Source organism: Eubalaena glacialis, chromosome 15, assembly GCF_028564815.1.
Source record: "Eubalaena glacialis isolate mEubGla1 chromosome 15, mEubGla1.1.hap2.+ XY, whole genome shotgun sequence".
In the NCBI taxonomy this organism is placed as follows: domain Eukaryota; kingdom Metazoa; phylum Chordata; class Mammalia; order Artiodactyla; family Balaenidae; genus Eubalaena; species Eubalaena glacialis.
The window spans coordinates 57,995,854-58,022,871 of record NC_083730.1 but is presented as its reverse complement, the minus strand read 5'-3'; the positions used below and the strand labels follow the sequence as shown (position 1 = coordinate 58,022,871).

At 42.3% G+C, this 27,018-nt stretch overlaps 1 protein-coding gene across 3 annotated transcripts in view; it reads left to right on the top strand.

The window, feature by feature from the left end:
* Positions 1-27,018, top strand: part of LPIN2 (lipin 2) — an 83,021-nt gene that overhangs the window by 39,503 nt on the left and 16,500 nt on the right. For 2 of the 3 annotated variants that reach the window (XM_061170350.1, XM_061170348.1), the window contains exons 2-9: positions 4,889-5,089; positions 13,002-13,097; positions 15,385-15,683; positions 21,840-21,947; positions 22,573-22,696; positions 23,201-23,513; positions 26,301-26,435; positions 26,589-26,688. In XM_061170350.1, coding sequence (XP_061026333.1) covers positions 4,898-5,089; positions 13,002-13,097; positions 15,385-15,683; positions 21,840-21,947; positions 22,573-22,696; positions 23,201-23,513; positions 26,301-26,435; positions 26,589-26,688 — 1,367 coding nt within the window. In that variant the 5' untranslated portion in view covers positions 4,889-4,897. The remainder of the gene's footprint in view (positions 1-4,888; positions 5,090-13,001; positions 13,098-15,384; positions 15,684-21,839; positions 21,948-22,572; positions 22,697-23,200; positions 23,514-26,300; positions 26,436-26,588; positions 26,689-27,018) is intronic. The other variant, XM_061170349.1, reaches the window with a different exon arrangement.

Here is a 27,018-nt window from a genome sequence, read left to right as displayed (position 1 = left end):
CACCAGGTTAGCCGGCTCGTGTGCATTGCGCTATCAGCATGTAAGCCTGGCCCCAGACACACACTGTGCTCTGAGTGGACTGGGCATTGGTCAGGCCTGTCTGTGCCATAGTGTCTAGTTTGGGATCTTCCATTTAAAGGAAGTCAGTTCTCTAGTTTGTCGTAAAAGTGAAAGTAAACCCAGTCATTTCAGCTATTTTAAGGACTAAGAACGCTTAGCTCAGAATAGATGAGACCCAGTTGGGTTGTACAGTAAACTCTTTGGTGTGTGGTGGTGTCCTTCAGAAGAGGGTGGTGCATATGCAGTGGGATTTCTGGTGGACATAGTAACCAGGGCTGTCTGTCTGGTATTGGGATAAGCCTCCTCATGAAAGGGGTGAGTCTCTGTCTACTGGAAGTATCCCAGAATTGAAAAGTGGTATAGCATATGATGCTTAAGAAGATACTTGTCTTTGGCAGCTCAGGCTGCTATAACAAAATACCACAGACTGGGTGGTTTAAACAACAAGGATTTATTTCTCACGGTTTTGGAGGTGGGGAAGACCAAGATCAAGGTACTGGCCAATTCAGTTCCCAGTGAGGGCCCTCTCCCTGGCTTGCAGACAGCCCGCCTTCTCGCTGTGTCCCCACGTGGTGAGGACCATGCTCTTGTCTCCCCCTCTCTTTATTAAGGGCATCGATCCCATCATGCAGCCCCACCCTCATGATCTTGTCTAAACCTAATTACCTCCCAAACGTCCCACCTCCAAATACTGTCACACTGGGGGTTAGGGCTTCAACATAGGAATTTGGGGGGGGGTACACACTCAGTCCATAACAATACTTAACCTTTCCAAGCCTCAGTTTCATTATCTTAAACATAAACCTGTAACCACCTATAAAGTGGTCCTGAGATGATGATGCATGTATAAGCTTGAGAATTTGGTACATAGTGAGGTCTCAAAAAATTGTGATGATTGTTAACTTTACCGTATTTCAGAGATGTGATAAAAGCGTTTTTGGTATTTGTTGAAAGACAGGACTGGATAAGTTTTTCCAGTTCTGAGGATCAGTTAATGCATTTTAATATTTTCCTTTGTGCCTTTGAGCCTGGGGACAGGGGTGCTGCTCTGTGGGCATCCTGCAGGCACACGTCACTCCTTCTGCGTGTGCATCTTTACATTAGTTGCTGTCTTTGTCTTGTCTTTGAATTTTCATGTGTCTTCTGTCACTCTGTTTTTGAATTCATTACCCCCTCTTTTTTTTTTTTCTCATCATTCACTCATCATAAAACGTGACGAATAGTTTACGATGTATATTATTTTGCTGTATTTTTAAATCTTTATTTCAAAAACCAGTGTCTTCAGTGGGGGTGTCCCCCACGTGTGAGTGGATTACTTCATCTGTCTTTTCTGCCCCTGTTCAGAGTCCCGCTTCCCTAGGTGCTGACGGGGACAGACTGGTGTCAGGGGCCTGACTTTCTTCTCACTGGGCTCTATCGTGGCTCCTGCTGGGCTGGGCATGTAGAAGTAAAGAGTTAGGTGCAAGATTTGGCTTAAAGAGGAAGCTGTTTACCCAGCTCTTTCCCCAGCCTGGATGGGGTGCCCCTCGTCCCCCCTGTGGAGGCACCAGGCCTCCCTTTACTTTGTTTTCCCAGCCTTCGTGATATGAACAGGGTTGTTTTATATCTGCTGAGAGAAAACCAGTGATTTGACAGCCTGTGTTTTTCTACATTTAGCAACTGGCATTTACACAGTAGACTTTCTTGTATAGCGGCACATCCTTTGACCATGGTAATTAAAATCATCTCGAATAGATGTAGTTACACTTAATTATGGATTCTGTCTTCTAGTTGATGTAAGCTTATGACACATTTAGTTTATAAGACTGTTGTTTATGGCTGAATGTAGATGCTTAAGTTATCATTTTTCAGTTTCTTTTAAGAAAAGGCCTATATAATTTGTTATGAATTTTTTTTTAGGTTTGTAACAAAACTCATTTTTAAATTGCTGCCATCATCAGTCAAGCATAATACAAAGATTGATTACGTGGGTGCTGTTTGCCATGACAGGCAAAAAGGGTGTTGTGAACACATGTTACTTACAGAATATGAAAATTCTGATGGACTGTTCTAGGTTGCTGAAAAATACTAAAAGAGAGCGAAAAGATGAACTACTTAGGACTAAATTTCATTTCACTTCTGTTTTTGGAGACATTCTTAACATATAAAAATTGTACACCGTGACCCCAAAAATAAGGAACAAAAAGATGTGTATTCCCTTTTCCTCTAAGTTAGTTGTAGTGCTCTTTTATAAAACAAAATTTAATTAAATTTTCTGCATCATTAGCCATTAGGTAAATGCAAATTAAAATCAGTATCACTACATACCTGTCATCATGGCTATAATAAAAAATAGTGACAATGCCAAGTGCTGGCAGGGATGCAGAGACACTGCATCTCTCAGACATTGCTGGTCGGAGTGGAGAATGGTACAGCAACTCTGGTGGCAGTGTCTTTAAAAACTAAGCATGCGATTCCCATTCAGCCCAGCAGTCACGTTCCTGGGCATTTTACCCTAGTCAACTGAAAACTTATTTTCACACAAAAACCTGTACATGAATGCTTATAGCAGTTTTCTTTGTGATAGCCAAAAAATCTGAAATAGCTCAACTGTTCCTCAATAAGTGAATGGTTAAACTATGGTATATCCACACCATGAAATACTAGGCATCAATAAAGGGGAACAAACTGTTGATACATGCACCAACCTGGATGAATCTCCATAGAAATATGAGTGGGAAAAGGCAGTTCCAAAAGGTTAGATACTGTGTGCTTCCATTTATATAACTTCCTTAAAAATGGCAAAAATCTCAGAAATGAACAGATTAGTGGTTGCCAGGGATTAAGGGGGGAGGGCAGACAGAAGGCAAGTAGGTGTGTGTGACTGTAAAAGGCCAATAGGACAGATCTTTGTGACGATGGAAATGTTCTGAATCTTAACTGAATCAGTGTTGATACCCAATTGTGATACTGCACTAGAATTTTGCCAGATGTTACCATTGGGGGAAACTGGGCAAAGTATACATGGGATCTCTTCGTATTATTAGTTACAACTACATGTATGTGAATCCACAATTATCACAATACAAGATTAATTTTTAGAATATGAGATGTAATACGAATATTCTGATAAAACACTACCGCACATGTTTCTTTTTTATTCTCTTTTGTTGATGGTTCTTTTGACCATTCATTCCATGAATATTTAAGAAATCATTATTGAGCGCTTGATACGTGCTTAATTTGGCCTTAGTCTAGAGTTCAAATCAATTATTGTAGACCTGAAATCATACCAACTTGTAACTGTTTTAGAATTTACCTCATAAAGGACGCCCGCCGCTGTATTCTGCTGTTTATTGGTAAGTTTTGCAGCTGGTTTACATCCTCAAAGCCAGCTTCTTCTGTAGGTGCATTTTGGAGCCTTGATAGCATTAGCTTTAAAATATTCAAAACGTTTTCCGGGATAAAGTTATTGTGGCTCTGCTCCATGGCATTAAACTGATGGGCCTTGATTACTGTGTACAGGAGCAGGAAATCCGGGCACTGCCCGTGGGTGCTGGCTCTCCTGTGGAGAGCGGTGGGTTTTTCTGCAGCAGGGGTGCTGGCAGGCCCCTGGTTGTCCCGTGGATGGCGTTCTTCTAGCTCAGCTTTGGACTTACCTGACAACATAGAATGTGCTCTCGGGACTTTTCTGAGCATGTAACTTTGAACTCCAGGCAGCTGAAAGGCTTTTGATCTGGGTTTAGAGAGACAGCTGTGCTTATGGTGAATACCCTGCAGAATAGGCTGTCGGGTCTCTGGTTGGGTGGAAGTCGGCTTCCAGATGAGCAGAGCTGTGGAGGGCCTCTGGTTCCGTCTGCATCCCTCCTGTCCTCAGGAGAATGAGTTTTGCTCAGTTGTGCTTTAACACTCTGCCAGGAGAGCCAGTGTCTAATGAGTGCACTGCGGTCGTATGGATAACTGGGAATAAAATCTGACAGCCTTAGGACTAAAGTGTGGCTGTTTTTTCCTAACAAATGAAGAGTTGGGGGCCCAGCCCCCCATCCTATGGCCAGATGAAGCGTGTGGTGGCCCTGCACCCCGGTCAGGTACCCTTGCCGCCTTTCTGACCCTTTCTGGAGGACCCTTTACAGTCTGGCGATCCTGATTTGAATAGGTCCAAGATTAAAACCCTTTTCTGTGCTTTGAACTTTGTGGGACATGAATATATGTTCTAGTGAGTTGTGTTGAAGCACTGACGGGATTTTCCCTCAAAGTACTGTTATAAATTGGTTAGACCCAGCCTAGCTCACCAGTTTGTTTGTTTAATCTAGCGTGTCTCTGAACCATAGTCGATTAATTCCGTAGAAAACCCATCTCTCACTTACCTTCCAACTGGAACAGTGTGATTTCAGGTTCCTCTTGGGGGTGATTTTCAGTCACTTCTCTGCTTAGCTGCTTGGTCGGAGTGGATGCACTTTCCCCAGGTCCCAAGTTGTCTTGGGCAGGAGGGCCGTGTGGCAGTCGGGGCTCTTTGGGGATCTCTGTGGGTTCTGAACTTTGGGGGGAACGCCCAGTGGCAGCAGGCTTGATCCGCGATGCTGGAAAGGGAAAGGGGACTTCTGCATGCCCGGCTGGGCTGCCTGTCAGCAGCAAGGCGGACGGACAGTGTGGGGCTGCCCACGCGTGGAAGTGTGTAGTGGCCACATTAGCCTGAGATGCAGGGGCTCAGCGTCTGCAGGGCTAATCATAGTCTGGGGTACGTACGAGCCATGTAGTTTTAGGCCCTGCGGTTTTTTCTCTGTCACTGTCATTAGACCCACGAACTCAGCGTTGACATCTCATCTGCTTTTTTTCTTGTCTGTTATAGTCTCAAACCATGAATTACGTGGGGCAGCTGGCCGGGCAGGTGATTGTCACTGTGAAGGAACTCTACAAGGGCATTAACCAGGCCACGCTGTCCGGCTGCATCGACGTCGTGGTGGTGCGGCAGCAGGACGGCTCCTACCAGTGCTCGCCCTTCCACGTGCGCTTCGGGAAGCTGGGCGTCCTGCGCTCCAAAGAGAAAGTGGTGAGTGCGGGCGCGTCCTGTCCTCCAGGAGGATGAGAGGCCGGAGGGCAGAGTAATCGTTCCTGTGAGCTCTCGGGACCTGTGTGTGTGTTTCTGTTTCGAAAACCTATATGCTTTTGAAAACAGCGGTATGGGAAGTCTGTCTTCTGTACTGTTTTTGAAGTTGCTTCTAAATTCAAAAAGCCCTACTACCGGAAGTCTAGGGGGAAAAAGAGGTGAACATCATCTTAATAATCCTATGTGTTGCAACTCAGAAAATCAAAACAGAAACTAGAATTATAAATGGGGAAATCAGGTGTATTTAGAAAAAGTTCCTTTACCTTTTACAGCACTTTAAAATATTTAATGTAATGCCTTCAGACCAGTTGTGAATGGAATAGATGGGCACGCTCAAGAGTACGTTTGTTTAAATGAAATACATTAATGCCAAGTTTGTGCATTTATTTTGACAAAGCTGTAAAATCTTACTTGTAATCTAAAGTTTATTGTAAATACCAGGACTTTTTCCCAAATCTGACTGAAATGAAAATCCACAGGCTTTTATCTTAGGGAAGATTCTTTCAGAAAGAAGGTATTTGTGTTGGTTTTCCTTTTTCTTTTTTTTTTACATCCTCTTTCCTTCAGGTTATGGAGCACTTGGAAAGTCTGTTAGTATATCTGGTCTGACATCAATCATGTTAGAAAAAGCTGAGCTAACAGTAAACTTCGCAGGTACATAGTAGTGTTTTTCTTTGTACTCCTGTCCCACAGTATCTACTTAAACAGCATAAGGAGATTTTGTCAGGATTTTCAAGCGCAATGAAAGAATCCACACCATTTTGTAGCACAGAAGTATGTGTTAGAGGACCATTGTCCTAAGTTGAAAACATCTGTTTTTAGATTTCGGCTAATAACATAGCTGATCCTATTCTTTTTTTTTTTTTTTTTTTTGGCTGCGTTGGTTCTTCGTTGCTGTGCGCGCGCTTTCTCTAGTTGCAGCGAGCGGGGGCTATTCTTCATTGCAGTGCACAGGCTTCTCATTGCGGTGGCTTCTCTTGTTGCAGAGCACAGGCTCTAGGTGCGCGGGCTTCAGTAGTTGTAGCGCGCAGGCTCAGTAGTTGTGGCGCACGGGCTTAGTTGCTCCACGGCATGTGGGATCTTCCCAGACCAGGGCTCGAACCTGTGTCCCCTGCATTGGCAGGCGGATTCTTAACCACCGGGCCGCCAGGGAAGTTCCTGATCTTATTCTTTAAAATAGAAATTTCCCTCTATTTTAATTGAACTTATGTTATTTTGAAAGTGGCTGGAGAGCCATGTTTCAGGGTGGCAGGGCTTGTGTGGTCCGGCCTCTGTTCAGAGTCACTCTTTGGAAACCAAAAGCAGTGGTGATGTACTGAGTGATTTGGAAACTTTCCATTGCAAAACAGTGTTTAGCCACAGTTTAGCTTCTCCAGAATTTTTTTTTTCTTCTGGTAACACTAACCTGTAGTATTTTCAGACTGTATCTGCTTTGGAAGCATCAGCAACAAACTGTTTATGCACTGAAATTTCCCATTAATTGTGCCAGGATCTATTGGTAAAATGGCTTACAAGCCTTTCCCACCACCACCACCCCCCCGCCCCTTTCCCATCTATGATCTGCGTTTTTGATTAGCAGATTGGATAAGTCTTCTGGCCTTCAAACTGGAACCCGCGGGCTGATGTATATAAGCATTTGTGCATCTGTAAATGGGACTGGGCAGATAAGAGCTCTCTTTCTGCATGCTGTATGCTTCTAATTAAGAAAGTAGACAGTTTCTGTATGAGGCTACACAAATCATTGTGCTCAATATCTTGTCAAATCCTTAACTTTTAGTAGAAGTCTATCCATGAGACCCAGGAAAAGAGAAAAGTTCTTTCCCGTTCTTTTCCTGGGTAGCCCAGAAACCCAAAGTATATATTTGGGAGGAAATTTGGCTATTTGAACCAAAGCATAGCATTCCTGTGACAGTAAAACCAAAACCATGTCTGCCCTGAGACACTCTGGCAATTTGGATGAACTACTTGTGTTATTTTAGGTAATTCTGGATTAGGGAAAGCTGTCCATTGATTTTAAATTAAGAACCCAGTTTTCAAATATGGGGACACCTATGAAGTGGACTTGAAATCATAACCACCTTAAAACCTCTGGTTAGAAAGATGCAATATAATAATTTTCCCACTGCCATTGCTGTGTTCTTGTTTGATAGAACGCAATACTCCCTGTATATTTCATAACTCAGGAGCTGAATTCCAGAAGGTAAACCTGCACTTGATATTTTTAAATATTAATTTTGTTGATTTAACACAACTGATGATTTAATTACTTATCAAAGTTAAATAACCCAGTGTATTAGGACAGTTTCCATTGTGGATGACAAAAATCCACCTCACACTAGCTTAGGCAAAAAAGGAATTAAATTGGCTTGTGTAAGTAAAGTACACGAGTATTTGAATGAGTCAGGGCTTTACTTAGAGCCTCTGAAGGTGTTGTCAGAACTGTCTCCCCTCACCTCTCAGCTCTGCTTCCTTTTGTGTCTGTCTGTTTTATGCAAGATGGCTGCCAGTATCTTCAGGCTGACTTCCATTGACTCAGCATCCCCAGAGGGAAGACAGCGTCTCCTGCCTGCAGAAGGACCAGTGTTAGCCGCCCTGTCAGCCTGGGGTCACGTGTCTCAGGAACTAGTCACTGTAGGTGGGGGTGGAATATACTGACTGGCCTGGCTTGGGGAGTAGCCCCACTGCCACTCTCTGCAGCTGCCCCGGAAGTAGATGGTCTGGAATAGAGGAGACTAGATCCCCAAAGGAGACCAGAGACATTCTTATCCAAAGGATGGCCTGCCAAGACAAGTGTCTGCTACAGCCAGCATTTCTCAAAATCAGTTATGTTTCAACATCTGTCACATATGTTGAGCAAAACTAAGGCACAGTGTAGGAAGTATGACTACATGGAAATGAGTGTTTTAGAAACCAGTTTACTAGACGTAGTAACATCAAAATGAGTGTCCTCTTTACAATAGTCACCTCGGGAAGCATTTATTCCAACTTGGTGCCATCTCAAAATATTTTTAGTATTTTTCCTTTGTGACCTAAAGAACTCATGGCATACATATTCCTTTAAGTATGCTCCATATCGGCACAATTTGATGTTAGGTTTAATTTTTGGAGAGAACCAAACTCCATTTAGAGTCAAATCAAGAGACTAAAGTAGTCGTATTAAGAAATGTCGTATTTGATCCCTAAAAATACGGGCTATAAATATAAACCAAAGGGTTAACTTTTCTAAAATAGTTTTAAAACAGACTTTGAATTTGCATCCTAAAGAAGCGTCATTCCGTTTTCCCAGCTACATTAGATAAATGGGTAACCTGCAAAGGTGAAAATTTTGAAGGACAATATTAGTTTGAATCTGTTATTTTTTATTAAGATAAAATAACTTTAAATATTTCATTTGTACTGTTTAGTTTAACTTTAAAATTTTATACAACAGCAAATCAACGAACATGGTTATTTAAATTATTTTATATGTCTAACTTCTAGTTGAATAAATTTAATTAAGTCATCCTGAGAAACTTGAAATCTGGCATTATGGAGTGAATTTAGTTTTTCCCTATCTTCTTGCGTATAGTCCAGAAAAAAATTTTTTTTCATTACTTTTTCTGTTCTCACATAACTTTTTCAGTTAGAAACATTCTTCCTATGATTGTGGAAGAAGCTGCTGTTATTACAGCTGCTTTAGAAACCTTAGATGACGCGAGATGCTTATGTGACTTCAACTAGTTTATTATGAAAAAAAAACTTAAACACTTATCTGAAAGCGTATTTTTCTTTAGCCCGGGAATTTGTTGCAGTACTTTGTTTTAGAAGAGTTAAGAGTTCATGCCATATGCAACTTTTTTAGCAGTAAATGTTCCCAGTAATAGAAAGCACTAAGAAGGCTGGCTGGGAAATGAGTTAGGGTTAGTGTTTGTCCTATGGAAACTGCTTCATGCAGCCCTTTCTTTTAAAAAGTAGAAGAAAAATGAGTTTTGTGTAAAATAATCATTTTATTAACATTTCTGAAATTACATAGGGATTTTTTAATATAGGATTTTAAACTTATTTTGTATTCAATTCTTAGTTGCCTGTTTTTCTGATTTCCTTTTATAGTGTTATCCTTTTTTTTTTACAGCTTTATTTTATAATTAACACACAATAAACTGCACATATTCAAAGGATATATTTGGTAAGTTTAAACATATGTGTGCACCCATGAAACCATCACCACCATCAAGATACGGAGTGTTTCGTTGTCCTGTCTTCTTAGTCTCCTCCACTCCGTGACAGTTCCTCAGTCTTTGTTTTTTATGATTTTCACATGTTTTTTAGCTTATATTAATTTTAGATGTACAGACAAGTTGCAAATGCAGTTTTAAAAGTTTCCATATATCATTCACCCAACCTCTTCCCCTAATGTTCACGTTTCACGAGACCGTAGTTACAATTATCAGAACCAGGAAATTAACATCAGTATAAACTATTAGCAAAAGACCTTATTACAATTTCACCAGTTTTTCCACTACTGTCTTCTGTTTCGGGATCCCGTATTGCTTTCACCCTGTGTTCTCTAACATATGACCTTGACTTCTGTCAAGGTCTTTCCATTTGACCTTGACTTCTGAAGAGTACAGAACAGTTACAGTGTAGATTGTCCCTCAGTGTGAGTTTGTCTGGTGTTTTCTCCTTTTGGTGAGAATGACACCGCGCGGGGGTGTGCCCTTCCTGGTGCCTCGGCTGAGGAGCCCCGCCCTGCTGCTGTCTCCTTACTGGTGATGTTAACTCTGATCACTTGCTGAATGGTGTCTGCGAGGTTTCTTGGCTGTGAGTTTACTTGTGGGAAGAAGCTTTGAGACTGTGCGCATACCCTGTTTCTTGTCGTGCTTCCACCATGAATTTTAGCTTACACGGTGGACTTTGCGGCGGCTATTGCTGTGGTGTTTCCCAAATGGTGACTTTCTATTTCCATTCTTCCTGCTCCATTTATTAATTGAAATTGTACTTTGTCGAAGAGCTTTTCTTCTCTTATTTACTTAATTATTCAGTTATTTAATTAGATCAGTATGGACTCATGGATATTAATTTTACCCTGTGGGTTATAGTCATTATTTCTGTAGTTGCTAAGATTGTCCCAGATTTGGCTGTTGGACGCTCCTTCAAGTTGAGTCCTTTCGAAACGCTCCCATCATTTTTTGAGCACTTCCTTACTCTCTGGCACCATAAGATATTCCGGGAGACTCTACTTTCCCTGCCTCGGCCCCAGGATTATTTTTATTTCTCCAAGGAGCCTTGGTTCCTGTTACTGGAGAATAGTATCTGGAAACAAAGACGTGGTCACTGGGTGTGCTCGTTAGTCTGAGGTATAATTGCTTGTAGGCCCTCTCAGCCAGCAGAGCTAGAAAGTCCATGCATGTATACACATACACGTGCCCACACCTGCATCTACGTCCGTCTGTGAAAATCGGGAGTTCACAGTGATTCCTCCCTCTCCAGCCGATCGCCACAGGGTTCTTCCTCATCTCCATATTTGTAGCTTCTTTCTCTGACGGTGAGAAACATGCTTCTCATTATCCACAGTATATTTACATATTTGTTCAGTACTAGAATACACATAAAGTAGTTTCAGAATTGCTGACCCATGTCTGTGATTAAAAAAAAATTACTAACTACAGTACAATATTTGTTTATAGTTCTTTTTGTCTTCAGACTTAGAATTCTGTAGTCAACATACTGTTTTTCAAAGTTACTTAGTTTTCTTCTTCTTCCCTTCAATGTGGTTATGTTATTCATATGTAGAATTTTTAAAACAAGCACTGACAACATATGTCAACTAATATTTTTTAATATGGTGTTACTTATCCCATCATTCCTTGGCTCCTGGGAAGATGGAGCTGCCTTCCATGACTGGACGTGAACCAGGGCTCAGTCTCTGGTCAGAAGCGGTCGTTGGTCCTCCTTGGGACACACCCAGCAGACCCTACAGTTGTTCCCACCACGAGGGCCATGCAGAGCTAAGGACACTGAGGTTATGGACTGTTCTACTTCTGTCTATATTATGCCTTTGTGTGTTCATCTTTATATCCCCTGAACAGTCTAAAACCAGAGTTTACAAGTTATCCATAAGAGTTTTGAAAGTTGGTACTTATTTTTGTAAAATATTTAAAAGTATTTATTCACAGCTTACAGATAAGTAATTACATTATTTTTAAGTGATATGGTAGTACCTGATATATGTGTGTGTATATATATATGTATATATATGTGTGTGTGTGTGTGTGTGTGTATATAAAAACAAACATTCCTCACTTTGCATAGTAGTACAGACCATAAAAATGGGCAAGCTGAAACCCCGCAAAAGGAAGCTTAGTCAATGAGGGAAATTAGGATTCTTCCACGACCTCTGTAAGCTTTGGTCAAAAACTTTTAAAAACTCCTACTATCAGTTATAAATATATAAGAAAATGAAAAAATAGTAGAATAGTGTTTGGTGCACTGCAATTTAAAACATTAGAAACAATGAGAACTAAATTTCTTTGTAAAAAACTCGTCAGGAGTAGTTTGAACAGGGCTTACCTTCTTGATGTAACACGCTATGGAACAAGCATCTTTTCTTTGTCTTGGTAAATTGTCCTACTCCTTTCTAAGTCTACATCAGCTTCTAGCTTTTCATCCTTTGAAATTCCCATGTCATGAAGCATCTCTGGGAGTTGCTTCAACCTGCAGGTTTCTGCCTGTGTCCCTTCCTCTGGGTCTTCATCCTTTCGTCTCAGCCATGTTCCTCCTTTCTGGGATAAACTCACCTCCAGGTTCCTCTGGCAGCTCATCCTGAGTCTCCTGTTCGCAAGGTCGGCTCTTTCTTCTATAACTGCTGACGTTCAGTTTGATTTTACTTCCAGCACTAGTACTGTTTGTTTCTTTACTGCTCTTTGATCTTGGCCAGTTGCCTCTTTGAATTATCCATTTTATAAAATGTCAACTGGCTTTATCACTGGGAGACCAGGAGGCAACACAACCACATGCTTTGCCGCCTGTGCCTGAGCTGAGTAACAGATGTGCTGGGACTAGTCACCGATAGACTTCGGAAAAGTGACGTGATGAGTTACTGATCATGATGGGCATCTGTTATTTACGTGCCGTCGCTCTTCTGTATCCATGGGTTCTGCATCCAAGGATTCACCCAACCTCGGATCAAAAACATTTGGAAAAAATTTTTTCCAGGAAATTCCCAAAGCAAAACTTGAATTTGCTGCACGCTGGCAAGTATTTACATAGCATTTATGTTGTATTAGGTATTATAAGTAATCTAGAGATGATTTAAAGTACACAGGAGGATGTGTGGAGGTTATATGCAAATGCTACATACACCCTTTTATATGTAAGGGACTTGGGCATGAGTGGATTTGAGTATCTGAGGAGGGTCCTGGAGCCAACCCCCTGCGGACACCGCAGGACGGCTGTGGTGACCTGTGGGTGGAAGAGCTGCTGGAAGAAGCACACGTTTGTGCTTCTCCTGCAGTTACGCAGTCAACATACTATGGTAACTGAGATTTGTGCTGATCTGGGCCTCGCACAGTGAGGCCTGGCTGTGCCGTAACCTCCAAATGGGCTCAAGTGTGTGTTGACGATGACATTTCCCCCATTTTATGACATTTGAGAAATTAAATATATTTTTTAAATTTGTTATGAAAGTAGGTGATGAAACGTTTTCTTTCAGTCTGGTGGTGTAAGGGTGGGACTTGGGGCAGGAGGTGGGGTCTCTCTGGGGCCGTCACTCTGGGAGCCTCAGTACTAAGTTTGGCCTGAGAGCCCAGAATCTAGGCTTAGTTGAGCTTGAATGACAGACGCTTAATGCCAGGTCACACTTTGTTTCTCCTCTTAGATTGACATAGAAATCAATGGCGATGCAGTGGATCTTCACATGAAATTGGGTGACAATGGGGAGGCTTTCTTTGTGGAGGAGACCGAAGAGGAATATGTAAGTTCTGGTGGGTCACATCCACTTCACACGTTGTGTTCAGGCCCACGGTGCACATCCCAGAACAGAACGTTTAGTTTTCATGGTGAGTTGTGGGGACGATTGTTGCTGGTTAGACAAGCTTTAGTTTTAGGTTGAAGAACTTGGCTGTCAGAAAGGAGCTAGAGGGGCAGGAAGTTTCCCCGCACGAGTTCCGGGCTGCAGGGTGTGCTGAAGGCCTTGGCATTTACCCCTCTTGGGAGCTTCCAGTGACTTTATTAGGTGGTGTCTGTACAGTTTACACCTTGGCCTGAATACACTCAGTTCCACATGAATAATCACGGCGTATCTCTTCAGGCCGTGTCTGTGTGTGTACACGTGTGACCTTTAAATTTGGGAAACATGTTTTGACGTTTTCGTTGGGGACATTACATCCCAAACCTCGAAGAGTCAGGTGCATTAGTTTATTACAGTCTCAAGAGATTTAAATTAATTGGCCTCTGCCCTTTATGAATGATTATTGCACGTTTGGCCTCTTTCAGCAAGAGAGCACGAGTTGCCCCATTCCCCTCACGTATCCACTGATGTGAATGTTCCTGAGCTGTTCTTGATTGATTTAAAGTGAATCTTTTTAAAACTTCTTACAAGGGGACTTCCCTGGGGGCGCAGTGGTTGAGAATCCGCCTGCCAATGCAGGGGACACGGGTTCGATCCCTGGTCAGGGAAGATCCCACGTGCCGTGGAGCAACTAAGCCCGTGCGCCACAACTACCGAGCCTGCGCTCTAGAGCCCGCGAGCCACAACTACTGAGCCTGCGTGCCGCAACTACTGAAGCCCGCGTGCCTAGAGCCCGTGCTCCACGACAAGAGAAGCCACTGCAATGAGAAGCCCGCGCACCGCAACGAAGAGTAGCCCCTGCTCACCACAACTAGAGAAAGCCCGCGCGGCAACAAAGACCCAACGCAGCCAAAACTAAATAAATAAAACAAATTTTTTTTTAAAAAGTAAAAAAAAAAAAAAAAAAAACTTCTTAGAAGGCATCGTTAATCTTTCATCATAAAGAATAAAATCTCAGATAGCAAAAACAATAAGCTTCAAGTTGTTAAGGGCACGGAGCACTTTTTTGGTTTTGAAGATGAACTGCCAGTATGATGTTATAAATTCACAAAGAAAAGATAAACAATAGCAGAATGAGATTGTTTACCAGTTTTTACTTTAGCCTGGAAGCCAGCCGCGTCAGTACTGTTTTGTAAACAGCAGCAAAGAAACAGTGTTTATGAAGGGGAACCTACCAGACCAGTATTCTTCCTAGTATCTTAATTATTTGTTTTTATATTACGTCATTTGCATTTACTTGGCCTAGAGAAAAATTTTCCTCATCAGAGACAGAGGCAAAAGGCAGAATGAAACAGTAACCGAGTTACCGTAAGAAGAAAACATTCTTGACGTAACCTGTCACACTGATTAGGCTCCGAATAAATCAGCAGATGCAGTCAGTGAGAGGACTGGGTTCCTGAGAGTCTGCTGCCTGCTTCTCACGTCAGTTCTCATGATTCCGTTTAAAACTACGCTTAGCAGGGTCAACCTGGAGAGTGTCAGCTTTCCAGCCTTTTTTTCCCTGTTCCATGTATGACCAAATTGACCAGATTTTCTTTAGCATAATGTGCTTTTCTTTAAAAATTAAAAAATTTAATTCATTCAGCAACCCTGGAATTACTACTCTCTGCTACATGGTATGAAGAAAAGTCCCTCTCTCCAGGGGCTCACAGTTTAAAGGGGGATAAACATGACCCGAACCCACCTGACTTCCAGTTACTGACCTTTTGTTTCTCTCACTGTCGTCATTTAACTGTATGTCATCAACACCCTTGCCAAGTCAGAAGTTCTGGGTGGAACTTTGTCCTTTTACTAGCTGCACGGTAGTCCCTAGTGTGGATGTACCACAACACCGTGTTCCTCGAACCGTGCTCGTACTGACGGACGTCCAGCTCATCCACCCCTACGGCAAGTGCATTGGCTGTGCTTTGGCTGAGCGTCCACGTGCTCCGTGCTGACTCGGCACGTCGATTCCTCCACAGTGTTCAGCGACGTGGACCCACATGAGCTGACGCTAAGCCCTGCAGGGGGGTGGAGGCCTATCTAGGTAGGGTGGGCAGTGCCTGAGCTCAGTGTGACATTCTTACCTTCGGGAACTAGGTAGGTATTCTTTCTACCACTGTGAAAGTTGGATCCACCAAAAATGGTGGTGGTTTTGATGCACTGTACCGTTCATCACAGACAACTTTTCTTTCTCCGTGTTCTCTTTAAGGAAGGACTTCCTGCCTACCTCGCCACCTCACCAATCCCTACTGAACATCAGTTCTTTACAGATATTGACCCCCCTTTGGTGAAACCAGGTGGAAGTGAAAGACCATCTCAGAGTTCAGACGTCTCCCACATTCTGGAAACAGAGACAGTTTTCACCCCCAGTTCTGTGAAAAAGAAAAAGCGAAGGAGGAAGAAATGCAAGCAGGACAGTAAGAAGGAGGAGCAGGCCGCTTCCCCTGCAGAAGCCGCCGCGGGCGCGGAGCTGAGCTCGGATGACGACAAGGCGGCCCAGGTGGCAAGGTAGGCTACGGTGGGCGGGGGCGGGGGGGGCGTCTCCTTGCGCAGGTGCCGTGGGCAGAGCTCGGCTGCAGCGGGTGCTGGTGCTTCTCCCCTGGGTCTCCAGTCTGAGGTTTGGACTTGTTTTTCCCCTGTTGGCAGTTTATCACGGAATAAGTGGGAGAGGCATTTTCTTTTTTCCTTTCTGCAGCTGTACAAAATGTGCTGTCAGACACCTTGCTGTGGCACTAAAATATCGCTTGAAGCCGATTGGCAGTGTGTCTCATTTTACCCAGTAAGTTTCCAAAAGCCAAGGAAATCACACGTCACATAGAAGATCTGAACTAGTGCCTGGCGGGCAGATGGGACACCGGAGGTGTTTTTCCCTACCCTGCGGTCGGTGCTCTGTGTCTGTCTGTTCCTGAGTTCAAGGTGGTGGTTTTGAGTTTATCATCAACATCCTAGTAACTTGAGGAGGAAGAAGGGTTTTGTTTTTGTTTTGAAGTGAGAAATCTTGATCACTGCTTATTTACCAGCTCAGTAGAAGAACTCAAAATAGATGCCAGTTTTCAAGTCAGCTCTGTCTGGGGTTTCAAAGGTAAGAGTTTGGGGTAAAATATGTACTTTTTCATTCAGGACTCGATTTTCATAAGACTGTCTTCCCCCTGTTCCGCTCAGTGGTGGCCCTGGTGCTGGACGGACCATGCATGTGTCAGCAGGGTGGTTCTTTCCCTTGGTGACTGCTGGACAAGTAATCCTGAATTTCCAAACCCTGATTGAATTGGGGTGCAGGGAGGGTGGCCTTACGAGGTCAACGCTGTCACTGTATGCTTTCACCTCGACTGCTGGAAGGAGAGATCGTGCCCCCGCCTTGCTGGGAAAGTTACTGCTGTTCAGGTTCTTTTCATCATGGAAAAGAGGGGAAGTAACCAAATGTATACCAAGCATAAACTCTACCTTGATGTCTAGTGTGTGTTTTATTTACCAAGCTTTTATTTTAAAAAGTCAAGAAAAAAACTTACTAATATGTTATAATTATGCTGTTAGTGAATAAGGTAGTAGAATAATCCCTTTTTGGCAAAACTGTTAACTTGTTTTCTAAAATCTTTAAATCTGGATTGTAAATCCCAGAACAGATTCCTACATTTAATAATAATCTTTCATACGTGAAATTGTTTCCTACTCATCAGCTGTCACATGGTGATTCACTCCCCCCGCAATGAATGTATGAGACATGGGTTTCCGTTCTGATCGAAGGCAGAATTCCTGTTAGAACCAGACAACAGAAGGCCATAGTGGGACAGTACTTTAGACTGCAGAGCAGTGTAAACCGTTTGTACATACAAAACTTTAAAGTCTGCAGTAACAAATTTGTGTGCCTTTTTTTTTTTTCAGTATCAAAACACTAGGTGGGAAGAGCTTAATTTTAAAAGTTCTGAACTCTACTTTTATATCATTGATTCCCAAAAGAATTTTAAGCTAATGAAAAAAAGTACCACAGTTTCTTTTTTTTATATATTTTTTTTCTTATTCATTCGTTCATTCATTTATGGCCTCATTGGGTCTTTGTTGCCGCGCTCGGGCTTTCTCCAGTTGGGGTGAGCAGGGGCTACTCTTCGTTGTGGTGTGCAAGCTTCTCATTGTGGTGGCTTCTCGTTGCAGAGGACGGGCTCTAGACGCGCGGGCTTCAGTAGTTGTGGCTCGCGGGCTCTAGAGCACAGGTTCAGCAGCCGTGGCGCATGGGCTTAGTTGCTCCGCAGCATGTGGGATCCTCACGGACCAGGGCTCGAACCCGTGTCCCCTGCATTGGCAGGCGGATTCTTAACCACTGCGCCACCAGGGAAGTCCCACAATTTCTTAAAAAGACACTCTTCCCATCCTTTTCTTCCTGCTTTCAATTTTTTAAGGGTTCTTTCTCCTTTGCTTCCCTAGGAGTACAAACTAAGAGACCCTTTCATATCTTCCATTCCTTGATTTCAGTGCTATTAAGAAGAGTGTAGGGACTCCCCTGGCGGTCCAGTGGCTAGGACTCCGCGCGTCCACTGTAGGGGGCAGGGTTGGATCCCTGGTCGGGGAACTGAGACCCCACGTGCTGTGCGGCACTACCCCCCTAAAAGAAAACAAAACAAAACGGTGAACTACAAGGAGAATGTAAACAGTTCCTTTAAATAAAAGTTTTGGCTTATTTACAATGTGTAGGTAGGCAGGAAGCATGTTTTTCTGAGAAAAACTTGAAATACACGCACCTGTAAATTTTATTTGGGATAGCACTGTAATACTCCCTTAAGCACCTTAATTCCTGGAAATATTTTTGCCAACTAAAATTCTTCCAGGATCTACCAGAAAAGACACTGAAGTAACGTTTTGCCTCTAAAGGGTTGTTGACACGTGTCCTTTGTTATAATAGAGCAACGTTTAGAACTCCTAAACAACCCGCAGCTTCAATTTAGGAAGGTGAAACATTTCTAAAACGTGCAGAGTCACGTGCTAAATGCACAAGTCGTTGTTCTAAAGGAATTTTGTAAGTGAATGCACTGCAGAAGTATTAGTGCATGCCTTCCTTTTCCAGATTGTAGGAAAGGCTGTATCAACCAAATCTGTAGGAGTGCTGGTCTGGTCGGCAGTGACAAATGCAAGACAAAATGTAACGGTCGTGCAGGTCTCGGCCTGAAATTCACGCTGAGCTGATAAGGGAGAGGACGGGACCGTCACACATCTGATTGTGGTCACTCTGGCCTTCGTTTCTTAGTCTGTGAAATCTGAGGACTGAACTGCATGGCTTGCCAGGCCCCTTCCCGCTCAGCATCCAGATTCTAAAATCAGAAATGTGGAGGAAGATATTCAGGGTCAAAAGTATTAACAGCATGTTAAATAGCACGTTAAAGAATCTGAGAGAAAAAGACTAGGAAATCAACCGCTTTTGCAGTTACGAGATCCATGAATTATGGGGATTTGGGGAATTTGTAGCTTTTAAATACCTTCCCCTCCTCAGCCCCTACCAGGTAGGAAAGAAAGTTTGTTTTCAGAGAAGTTACCTAAAATTGGTTTTATTTCTATTTTGATAAATAGCATTCTATTTAAACTTACTTTTCAAGAATTTCATTGATAATAGAATTAAGGTTAATTTAGGCTCCTTGAAGGAGGCAGCAGAAAGATGAAATTACTCTTGGAAGCAGGCTGGTGTTATGCAGCCAGAGGAAACCCCTTTGTGGGAGCTGGAGAGGTCTAACCCGCCCAGGGCTTTGTGTGAGCTGTGCCTGATGAGTCTCCCCTCCTGAAGGTGGGCTTCTGGCTTGAGTATAGCGTGGAAGCCTTGTCCGTCATTCCAGAGGACGGATGGATGGATGTACAAGTGTATATGTATTAAAAACAGTGCACCTGGGCACTTGTAGCCTCTGGGAAGGAGGAGACTTTTCACGTGGGATGATGCTATATCACAGTCTTGAGTGCAAATATATAAAACACTCAGCCGCTGGAAATGCAGTAACCGCAATGGAGGAGTACAACTGCGCCGTCAGAAAGGAACCTCTACTCCTAATCCACCAGAGCAGACACACTTACAGAGTTAGATCTGGGGGCTGAGTGGCAGGGGCCTGGGGCCGCGTGTTCCCCTCCCCATCATTCTGATCCAGGAGACACGTTGCCCAGCTCTCTTCTGCCCTGTCGTGGGAAATGTCCTGTATCCTAAAGCAAACTTGGATCATTAGTCACAGTGAGACTGATTGATCTGGCACTGAGGGGTGAGGGTCAGCGACGTGTTAACGGTGAACTTTGGTCGCGGTAGTTAGCAGCCCGCTTTATCTCTTACGTACTTGCTGCCAGCTATGTAGACTAAAACTTGCCTAGTCCTTCTCATTTATCCCACGTAAATAATTCAGGCTACTGATTTTGACTTTGTACTGGTTTTTGTCCCTGTTCTTTAAACACTGAGGTATAACTTACATACAATAATATTCATGGATCTAAGTGTGCAGTTCAGTGAATTTTGATAGTTGTATACATCACGTAACTTCTGGCTTTTGAATGAGAAAAATAATTGTTTTACAAAATGAAGCTGAGCTTGGAGTCGCGGTGCTGGGGCGTCTGTGAAGGCTGAAGTGCTCTAGACACACTTCACGTGAACTTCAGCTGGACCTCTGCCAACCACCCTGACCCAGCCTTAGACCATCTGCTCGGCCGCGGATCCTCTGCTGTTCACCATTAATGTAGCTATTTGTCCTGTGTTTCAACGTAAATAGAGTCAGTGTTCATACTATTTCTCCACGTTCTAATCTATACCCTCCCTTATTACATCCTCGTGTCACATGCTTAAAGTGACCCCGTTGTGCTTGGCCTCGCTGGCTGCCTGTCCTCAGCCACGTGTTCCATTTTGAACGTGCTTGGCAGGTTTTCAGTGAATCACAGACCTGAAAGGAACCTCAGCATCAGCAAACTTTTCTATCACTCTGATGGGTCTAAGCTAATGGGCTCTATTTTTGTACGGATCCGCCCAGAGAAGACCATGTCCTGCCTTCCTGGGCTTGTAAATTCTTAAATGGTGGCTGGTCTGTGTCTCTCTCTTTTTTTCAATATTTTATTAAATCCAGTTTGCTTTGCTGTATTCTTCTTGGCTTACCTTTTATACTGTGGTGAAATAACGTTCCAAAAACAAAATATGTTTAATAAAAAATTTTCTACGGCATTTACATTGCTCTTTTCAAACCACTTTCAAATATATGAATAGTAGTGGGCCAAGCTGTACTGTCCTTTCAGATTTGGCAAATAAGGACTGTTCGTAGCATCCAATTTTCCCTTTTTGCTTCTGTACCATTTGAATTTCCTCTTTTAAGATATGGAGTATTTTTACCTGGATTTCAGCCTTTTTCAAGTATATGTATCTTTCCCCTTGAATGAGGTGGTATGCCAGAGCTTAATCCTTCTGAGAGAAAGAAGATTAGGGTTAGGTAACCCTTAAATTAGGAAATGCAGCTACTTGGAAAAATAGTTACGTGTCAGAGTTAGTGGTAAATCAGAGCATGTTAAATTAAGGTGTAAAGAGAGAAAAGAGATAATACAAATTAATAAAATGGTTTCTATCCCTATTTTTAGTCTAGCAGATTAAGCAATAGATCGTCTCATCATTTCACATCTAATATCTGTCCTGGTAGAACACTGAATTTTCTGTAAGAAGCTCTTAAATTTGTTTTATATAGTGTTTTACACTTCTCAGAGTTTTTCTTCTACTTTTCTGTATACTTTTCAGGGCTTTCACCACGACACACCGCATAAATCTCACATCGACTCTTATCAAATAGACAGGACAAGAGAAAAATTTCCAACTTAAAGATGAAAAACTGGGGCCCACAGTGCTTCTGAGGGGTGTTTTCAAGGTTATATGGCAAGTTAGTTATATTAATTCTGCAAATTCAAGAAAAACAAAGGGTAAATTAATTAAAACCTTACTAGCATTAGTTAAGTCTCCTACAGTTCCAAGGTCTGTGAATGAATTTTAAAAGCATTTATCATACTTTCGTGTCATCTTCCTCGCATCCCTACATCACGTAGATTCTAAGAGAAAGTTCTCAGGTAATGCTTGGTCCCAACCAAGAAGAAAATAAGTTCTGGGTTTTTAAGAGTTTTTAGGGTATTTTTGAATTTTTGAGCCGTAGCTTTTGTCTTCAGTTGTTTGCTTGCTTACATTTTCTGTAATATGCAGGAGAGTGTAGTGGAAAAGAACAAGGGCTTGCTTGTTTTGAATCCAACTACTTAGTAGCTTTTTTACTTTGGGCGAATTACTAAACTCCTGTAGATCCTTGATTACCTAATACCTAAAATAAGACTTTACTACTTCAGATTTGTAAGAATTGGATGCAGTATATGTAAAGCCTTAGTTTTCTTCTTGTAGGCTCTGAATCAAATACCCCTAACAGATGTAAAAAGGAGTTTTTAATCCCATCTTCTTTTCTGTTCCTCCTGTTTATCCCATGTTTAAATGGTGATTGCAGTGGTGACTGGTGTGTAGCAACAGTGAACCCTCTTCTCCTTCATATTTTCCTTTTAAGAGAGTTAGTTATTAATCATTTGACTTTCTTCATTTGTATAATTTAGAACAGTGTGTCAGTTAGAATTGGGGGATATTTTAAAGCTGACATAGATGTCATTGTTTTGTCTGTCTCTTTTTTTTTTTTTCCCCTTTCACAGAGGATCTTCAAATGCTTCCTTAAAGGAAGAAGAATATAAGGAGCCTCTGCTTTTCCATTCTGGAGACCACTACCCCTTATCTGATGGAGATTGGTCCCCCTTAGACAAGTAAGTATTCTTGAAATTTCTCCATTTCTTAAAGGAAGGATATACTGATAGCTTTTCTGTTATTCGACATGATGATATTTCCACGTCTCTCATACAGAAGAGGAACTGAATGTGTGCTTTTAACACAAATATAGACCTTTCCCCTCAATAATTATTTTGTTCCTAAACTTGATCTGACTTATTCTCAGAGTTGGCCAGTGTAGACCTGTATCATCAGCATAGAATTTGACCCTCTGCAATTCTTTTTCATGTCAACTACTAACTGTAACTGTGGTTAATACTGTGAAGAAACGTGCAGTCACACTTTGTGTTCAAATCCAGTTTCTCTCTGTATTATGTTAACCCATCTTTCCATGCATTTTCTCTGCTATAAATAACCTTTCTCATTGATTTCTTGTGAGAATCAAGTGGGATAATGCATATTATTGAGGACCCGGCAAGTCCACAATAAATGCTAGTTGGCATTGTTTTTATTATTATTAAAGAGCCCAAGTGGAAAAGTAACCTTTATATCTGTGGGTGAAATTGATATATTCAAACATATTTCTTTTCATCTGTTGAGCTTGGCAAGAATGAGGTTCCTGACTTATTAGAGTCATCACATTTCTTTGTCCTGTGTTTGCAGCCCCTACTCCCCGGCGGCGTGTCCTAAGAGCGACTCAGAGCTGGAGGTGAAACCCGCCGGGAGCCTGCTCAGATCCGAGTCCCACATGGAGTGGACGTGGGGAGGGTTCCCAGAGTCCACCAAGGTAGAGGGTTCGCCGGCCTGCGGAGTTGAGGACGAGTTCACAGGAATATAAGTGGTGGTGGTGCCCTCGTGTGGTCGCATAAGCGAAGCTGAGTTAACATCTCTGATAAATTTTGTGCTATATTTATAGCGGAAGGAATCCAGCATTTTTTTGTGTGTTCCTATTTCATAAATAATGTTGATTGTTAACATTTTAATCAGGAAAATTTTTTAAGTTCCTAAAGGAAACTAAAATTTCCACTGAAATTTTAAAATAGGAAATTGATTACAAAAGCTTTTTTGCCAGCTCAGGGTGAAAGAAGAAAGAATCGGAAAGATGCATTTCCTGAGAGGAAAAAAAAAAATGTTTAGACCCTCTAGTTTTTTTTAAATACACATTTTGCTTATTTATGTGATCGCATTGAGATTTGACTGCGCACAGTAACAAACTGCCCACAACGTTTGTTACGTTGTTAACAAACACCTTTGGCAGTAGTTTAATTTCTAAACAATTCACCTGTTTCAGGTCAGCAAAAGAGAGAGATCTAGGACAGCTATGATTACTCCATCAGAAAATACCCATTTTCGGGTAATTCCCAGCGACGACAACCTCCTAAGTGAAGTTGAGAAGGATGCTTCTATGGGGGAGACGGTCTGTACCATCGTGAAGCCCAAGCCCCGGGCCCCAGGGAAGCAGAGGAGTGGAGCAGCCTTGGCATCAGGGCCTCAGGAGCCCCCCGAGGGGTCAGACGCCCACCACCCTCCTCCCCCATCCTTCGCCGAGGCACCCTCAGAAGCTAAACCAGCCGCTAAAGTCGACTCACCCTCAAAGAAAAGAGGTAATTGGTGGTTTGATTTGGCCTCTGCTGCCCCAAATCTAGGTGGTAAATTTCTCCAGGGTTTCAGGTAATACTCGGGGGCTGCCTTTGTGTCTGTGCTCCTGACTGGGACCTGCCACACTCGGGGGGCTCAGGCGCCCCTGGAGGCAACTCTGACCTCCTCCCTCTCCCGGCCGTGGCTGCTCAGGCCCCTGAGAAGCGTTTATTGAAAAACTTATGAAAGCGTTAAAATCAGTTAATGACTAAAGTTAACCCCTTTAATGACTAGGTGTGTCAATAACGTGAAGTAGAATCCTAAACAGTTATGTTTAACAGAAAAAATTAGACTAGAGAGATGCTTACACCTGAAACATCTGGTTAGTTGAGGCCAAACTAAGTACTTTTGTTGCAGTAATATGGGCCCTAAATAAATGCACACCAGTTACTAGTGTGTGTTCTCTTCTTTTGATTGTTGATTGGAATCCTCTAACAGTTAGAAGACAGGGTGCAGCTCCTGGCTCAGCAGCTCTCACCTTTGGAAAGTAGTTGACGTCCATCAGAACGTTCTTACTGTTGAAAAATATAGTTATCCATTGATACTGGATACAGTATATCTGAACACTGGCTTTAGGCCTATTTTTAGGGAAGTAAAACCTTCCCTAAAAATACTCAGTTGTCACATAGAGCCAAATACCTACTTCACTTTTCAAAAAATGCCAGCACCATAAGTTAGATGATCACAAACTGACTTAATAGCCACTACAGGTGTGGACCTTCAGGGTCACTCAGAAACAGTTTATTTAAAATAAAAGAATATGACTGTCAGGGGTGTTTGTGGCCACATGTGCTCACCCGGCTGGTGAGGAACTCGGTACCTGCTTCTTCCTAGCTCAGCGCATCTCCTCAGACCACGTGTGCTACTCTGAGAACTGCTAAGGGGGCATCCGGTGTTCCGGTTTTAGTCCAGGGAATAATGACCCCTGTTCTCGGCACACAGGGCAGGAGCTGACTGGAGATGGAACACCGCGTGGTGGTTTCCACCATGGATTTGGCCTCATTCTTTTTTCCCCCCAACTTTTTATTATAAAAAGTTTAATTCACATTTGCTTTGTCTCTCCACTCACACACACAGTTTTTTATTTTAAGCCATTTGAAAACAAGTTGCAGGCATGATGACATTTCACACTCAAGACACACCTTCTAAGGCTAAAACGTCCTCTGCATAACCACGGTTCCACTGTCATCTTGAATGCATATTCATGTTCCCCAGATGTACCTAGAATAGCTTTTTAACTGTTTGGGTTTTTTCCCCCCAAACCAAGATCTCATCAAGGTTTTACATGTTGCATTTGGTTTTTGTGTTTAATCTTTTTTGTTTAGAACAGCTCCTGTGCTTGTGCACACACGAGCACACACATGCACACACCCGCCACTACCACTCTTTCCCCCTCTGCACCCATGATACTGACCTTTTGAGGAGCCCAGGCTATTGTCTTGTGTACTTACTTTCTCACAGTCTGGATGTATCTTGATTGTTTTTTCAAGGTGACATTCCCATATTTCCTTAAACTGGAACTTAAGTCTTCTAACATTAAAAAAAAAAAGAAGTAAAAATAAACAAGTGAAACTAAGTTTACTAATGTATTCTATCTAAAGCAGTAAATTCAAACTATTATAGTTTTAACAAGTAATTAATATAGAAGTTATGGAGATATTTTACATTTTTTATAGTAAGCCTTGGAAAGCTGGTATGTGTTTTTCCTTTTTTTTTTAACATCATTGTTCATCGGATATATACAAATTAAAACCAGAATGACCAAAATAAAAATAGTAGCACCATCAAATGTTGGTGAGGAAGCAGAGACATTGGATCATAATTTCGGGAAAATATACCAGACAAGTGAAAATTACGTTCACACAAAAACCTGTACGGTGATTTTAATAGCAGATTTATACTTAATAGTCTCAAACTAGAAACAACCCAGATGTCCTTTGAATGGTGAATGGTTAAGCAACCTGTAATAAGTACTTCATACCTTCATACCATGAAATACTAAGGGAAAAAAAGGAACAAACTAGTGATAATATGCAAGAACTTGGATGAATCTGAGGAAATTATGATGAGTAAAGAAAGCAAGCCAATGTCAAAAAGTTACATGTTGTATGATTCTATTTATATAACATGCTTGAAATTACCAAGTTAGAGAAGGGAAGAACAGATTAGCGGCCGCCGGGGGTTAGCAGTGAGGTGGGGGAGGGAACAAGAGAGAAGTGGGTAGAGCTGTAAACGGTCGCAGCAGGATCTGTGTGGTGACAGTATTTTATATTGACTGGGATGGTAGACACATGAAGTGCACGTGTTGAAATAGCATAGAACTAAAGATAAACACGCACACGCTTCTCGCGTTTTATAGGCCTCACTCAGATTAGGTCAGGTCGCGTGCACAGCAGCCACGTGTGGCAGTGATGAGTGGGCAGCACAGCTCTAGAGGCGTGATTGGATTTGGGATAAATATTCTTTATTTTTTGAATTGAAGATGTTCCCTACTGCATCTCATCATGTCCCACTATGAGATGCTAACCGTGATCCTGTGTCAAAGGCGTTGACTGCCACGTTTGCCCGTGGTGTGAGGGGTCCTGCCCTCCGCAGGCACCGAGCAAGCACCCTGTCCCCCGCAAGCCTTCCCTCATGGCTTTAGAATGATGGCCTCTTTCTCAATGCTGGTGGTCACGTCAGGTTCGGGTTCGGTCTCCTTTGTTCGTGCTGTAAATATAATAAACGTTAACCTTCAAGTGTAAACGATTTAGGGCCCAGGATTATTCACGTGAGAGCAGGTGAAAGAATGCGTGACTCAGCGCGTGTTTATTGGGCGGCTGTCAGGAGTGCGACCCTGACGCCCTCTTCCATTCGCATGGATGCTGAGAACCCACACAGGGAAAGAGGTTAGTTGACACCTTTAAAAATACAACGCAATTCCAATCATGGTCTGTTTTATTACTTGCAAACTTTTGTTTTCTTGCAGAGTTGTAAATGAAGAATAACCAAGTTCTCATCTCCAATTTTTTTTTTTTTTTCTTTTTTTTTAACAAAACCAGGTGTCCACAAGAGAAGCCAACACCAGGGACCTGATGATATTTACCTGGATGACCTAAAGGCACTAGAACCTGAGGTTGCAGCTCTCTATTTCCCCAAAAGGTAGTGGATTTTATATTGAAGAGTGGGCAGCTCTGAAATACTCTCGATGTTTCTAGAGCAAAGCATTCTGTCTGAGAAAAAGGAGCAAGGGGATGGTATCCTTTAGCTAAGTTGGATGATTGCTTCAGATTTTGGAAAATTCAGAAATTGTGCATGTGTTGTTTTGAGTATAGTGATTTGAAATTAATAATTTACCTATTTATGAAAAAATTTTCAATACAGTAAGAAGGTAAGGTGCACTAGTGAAGCCTACATAAGGGCCTAACAGTGGACGTGACTTCAGTTTAGCACCTCCTGTTCATTAGCATTGTTTCCTTTATTATGTGTTTT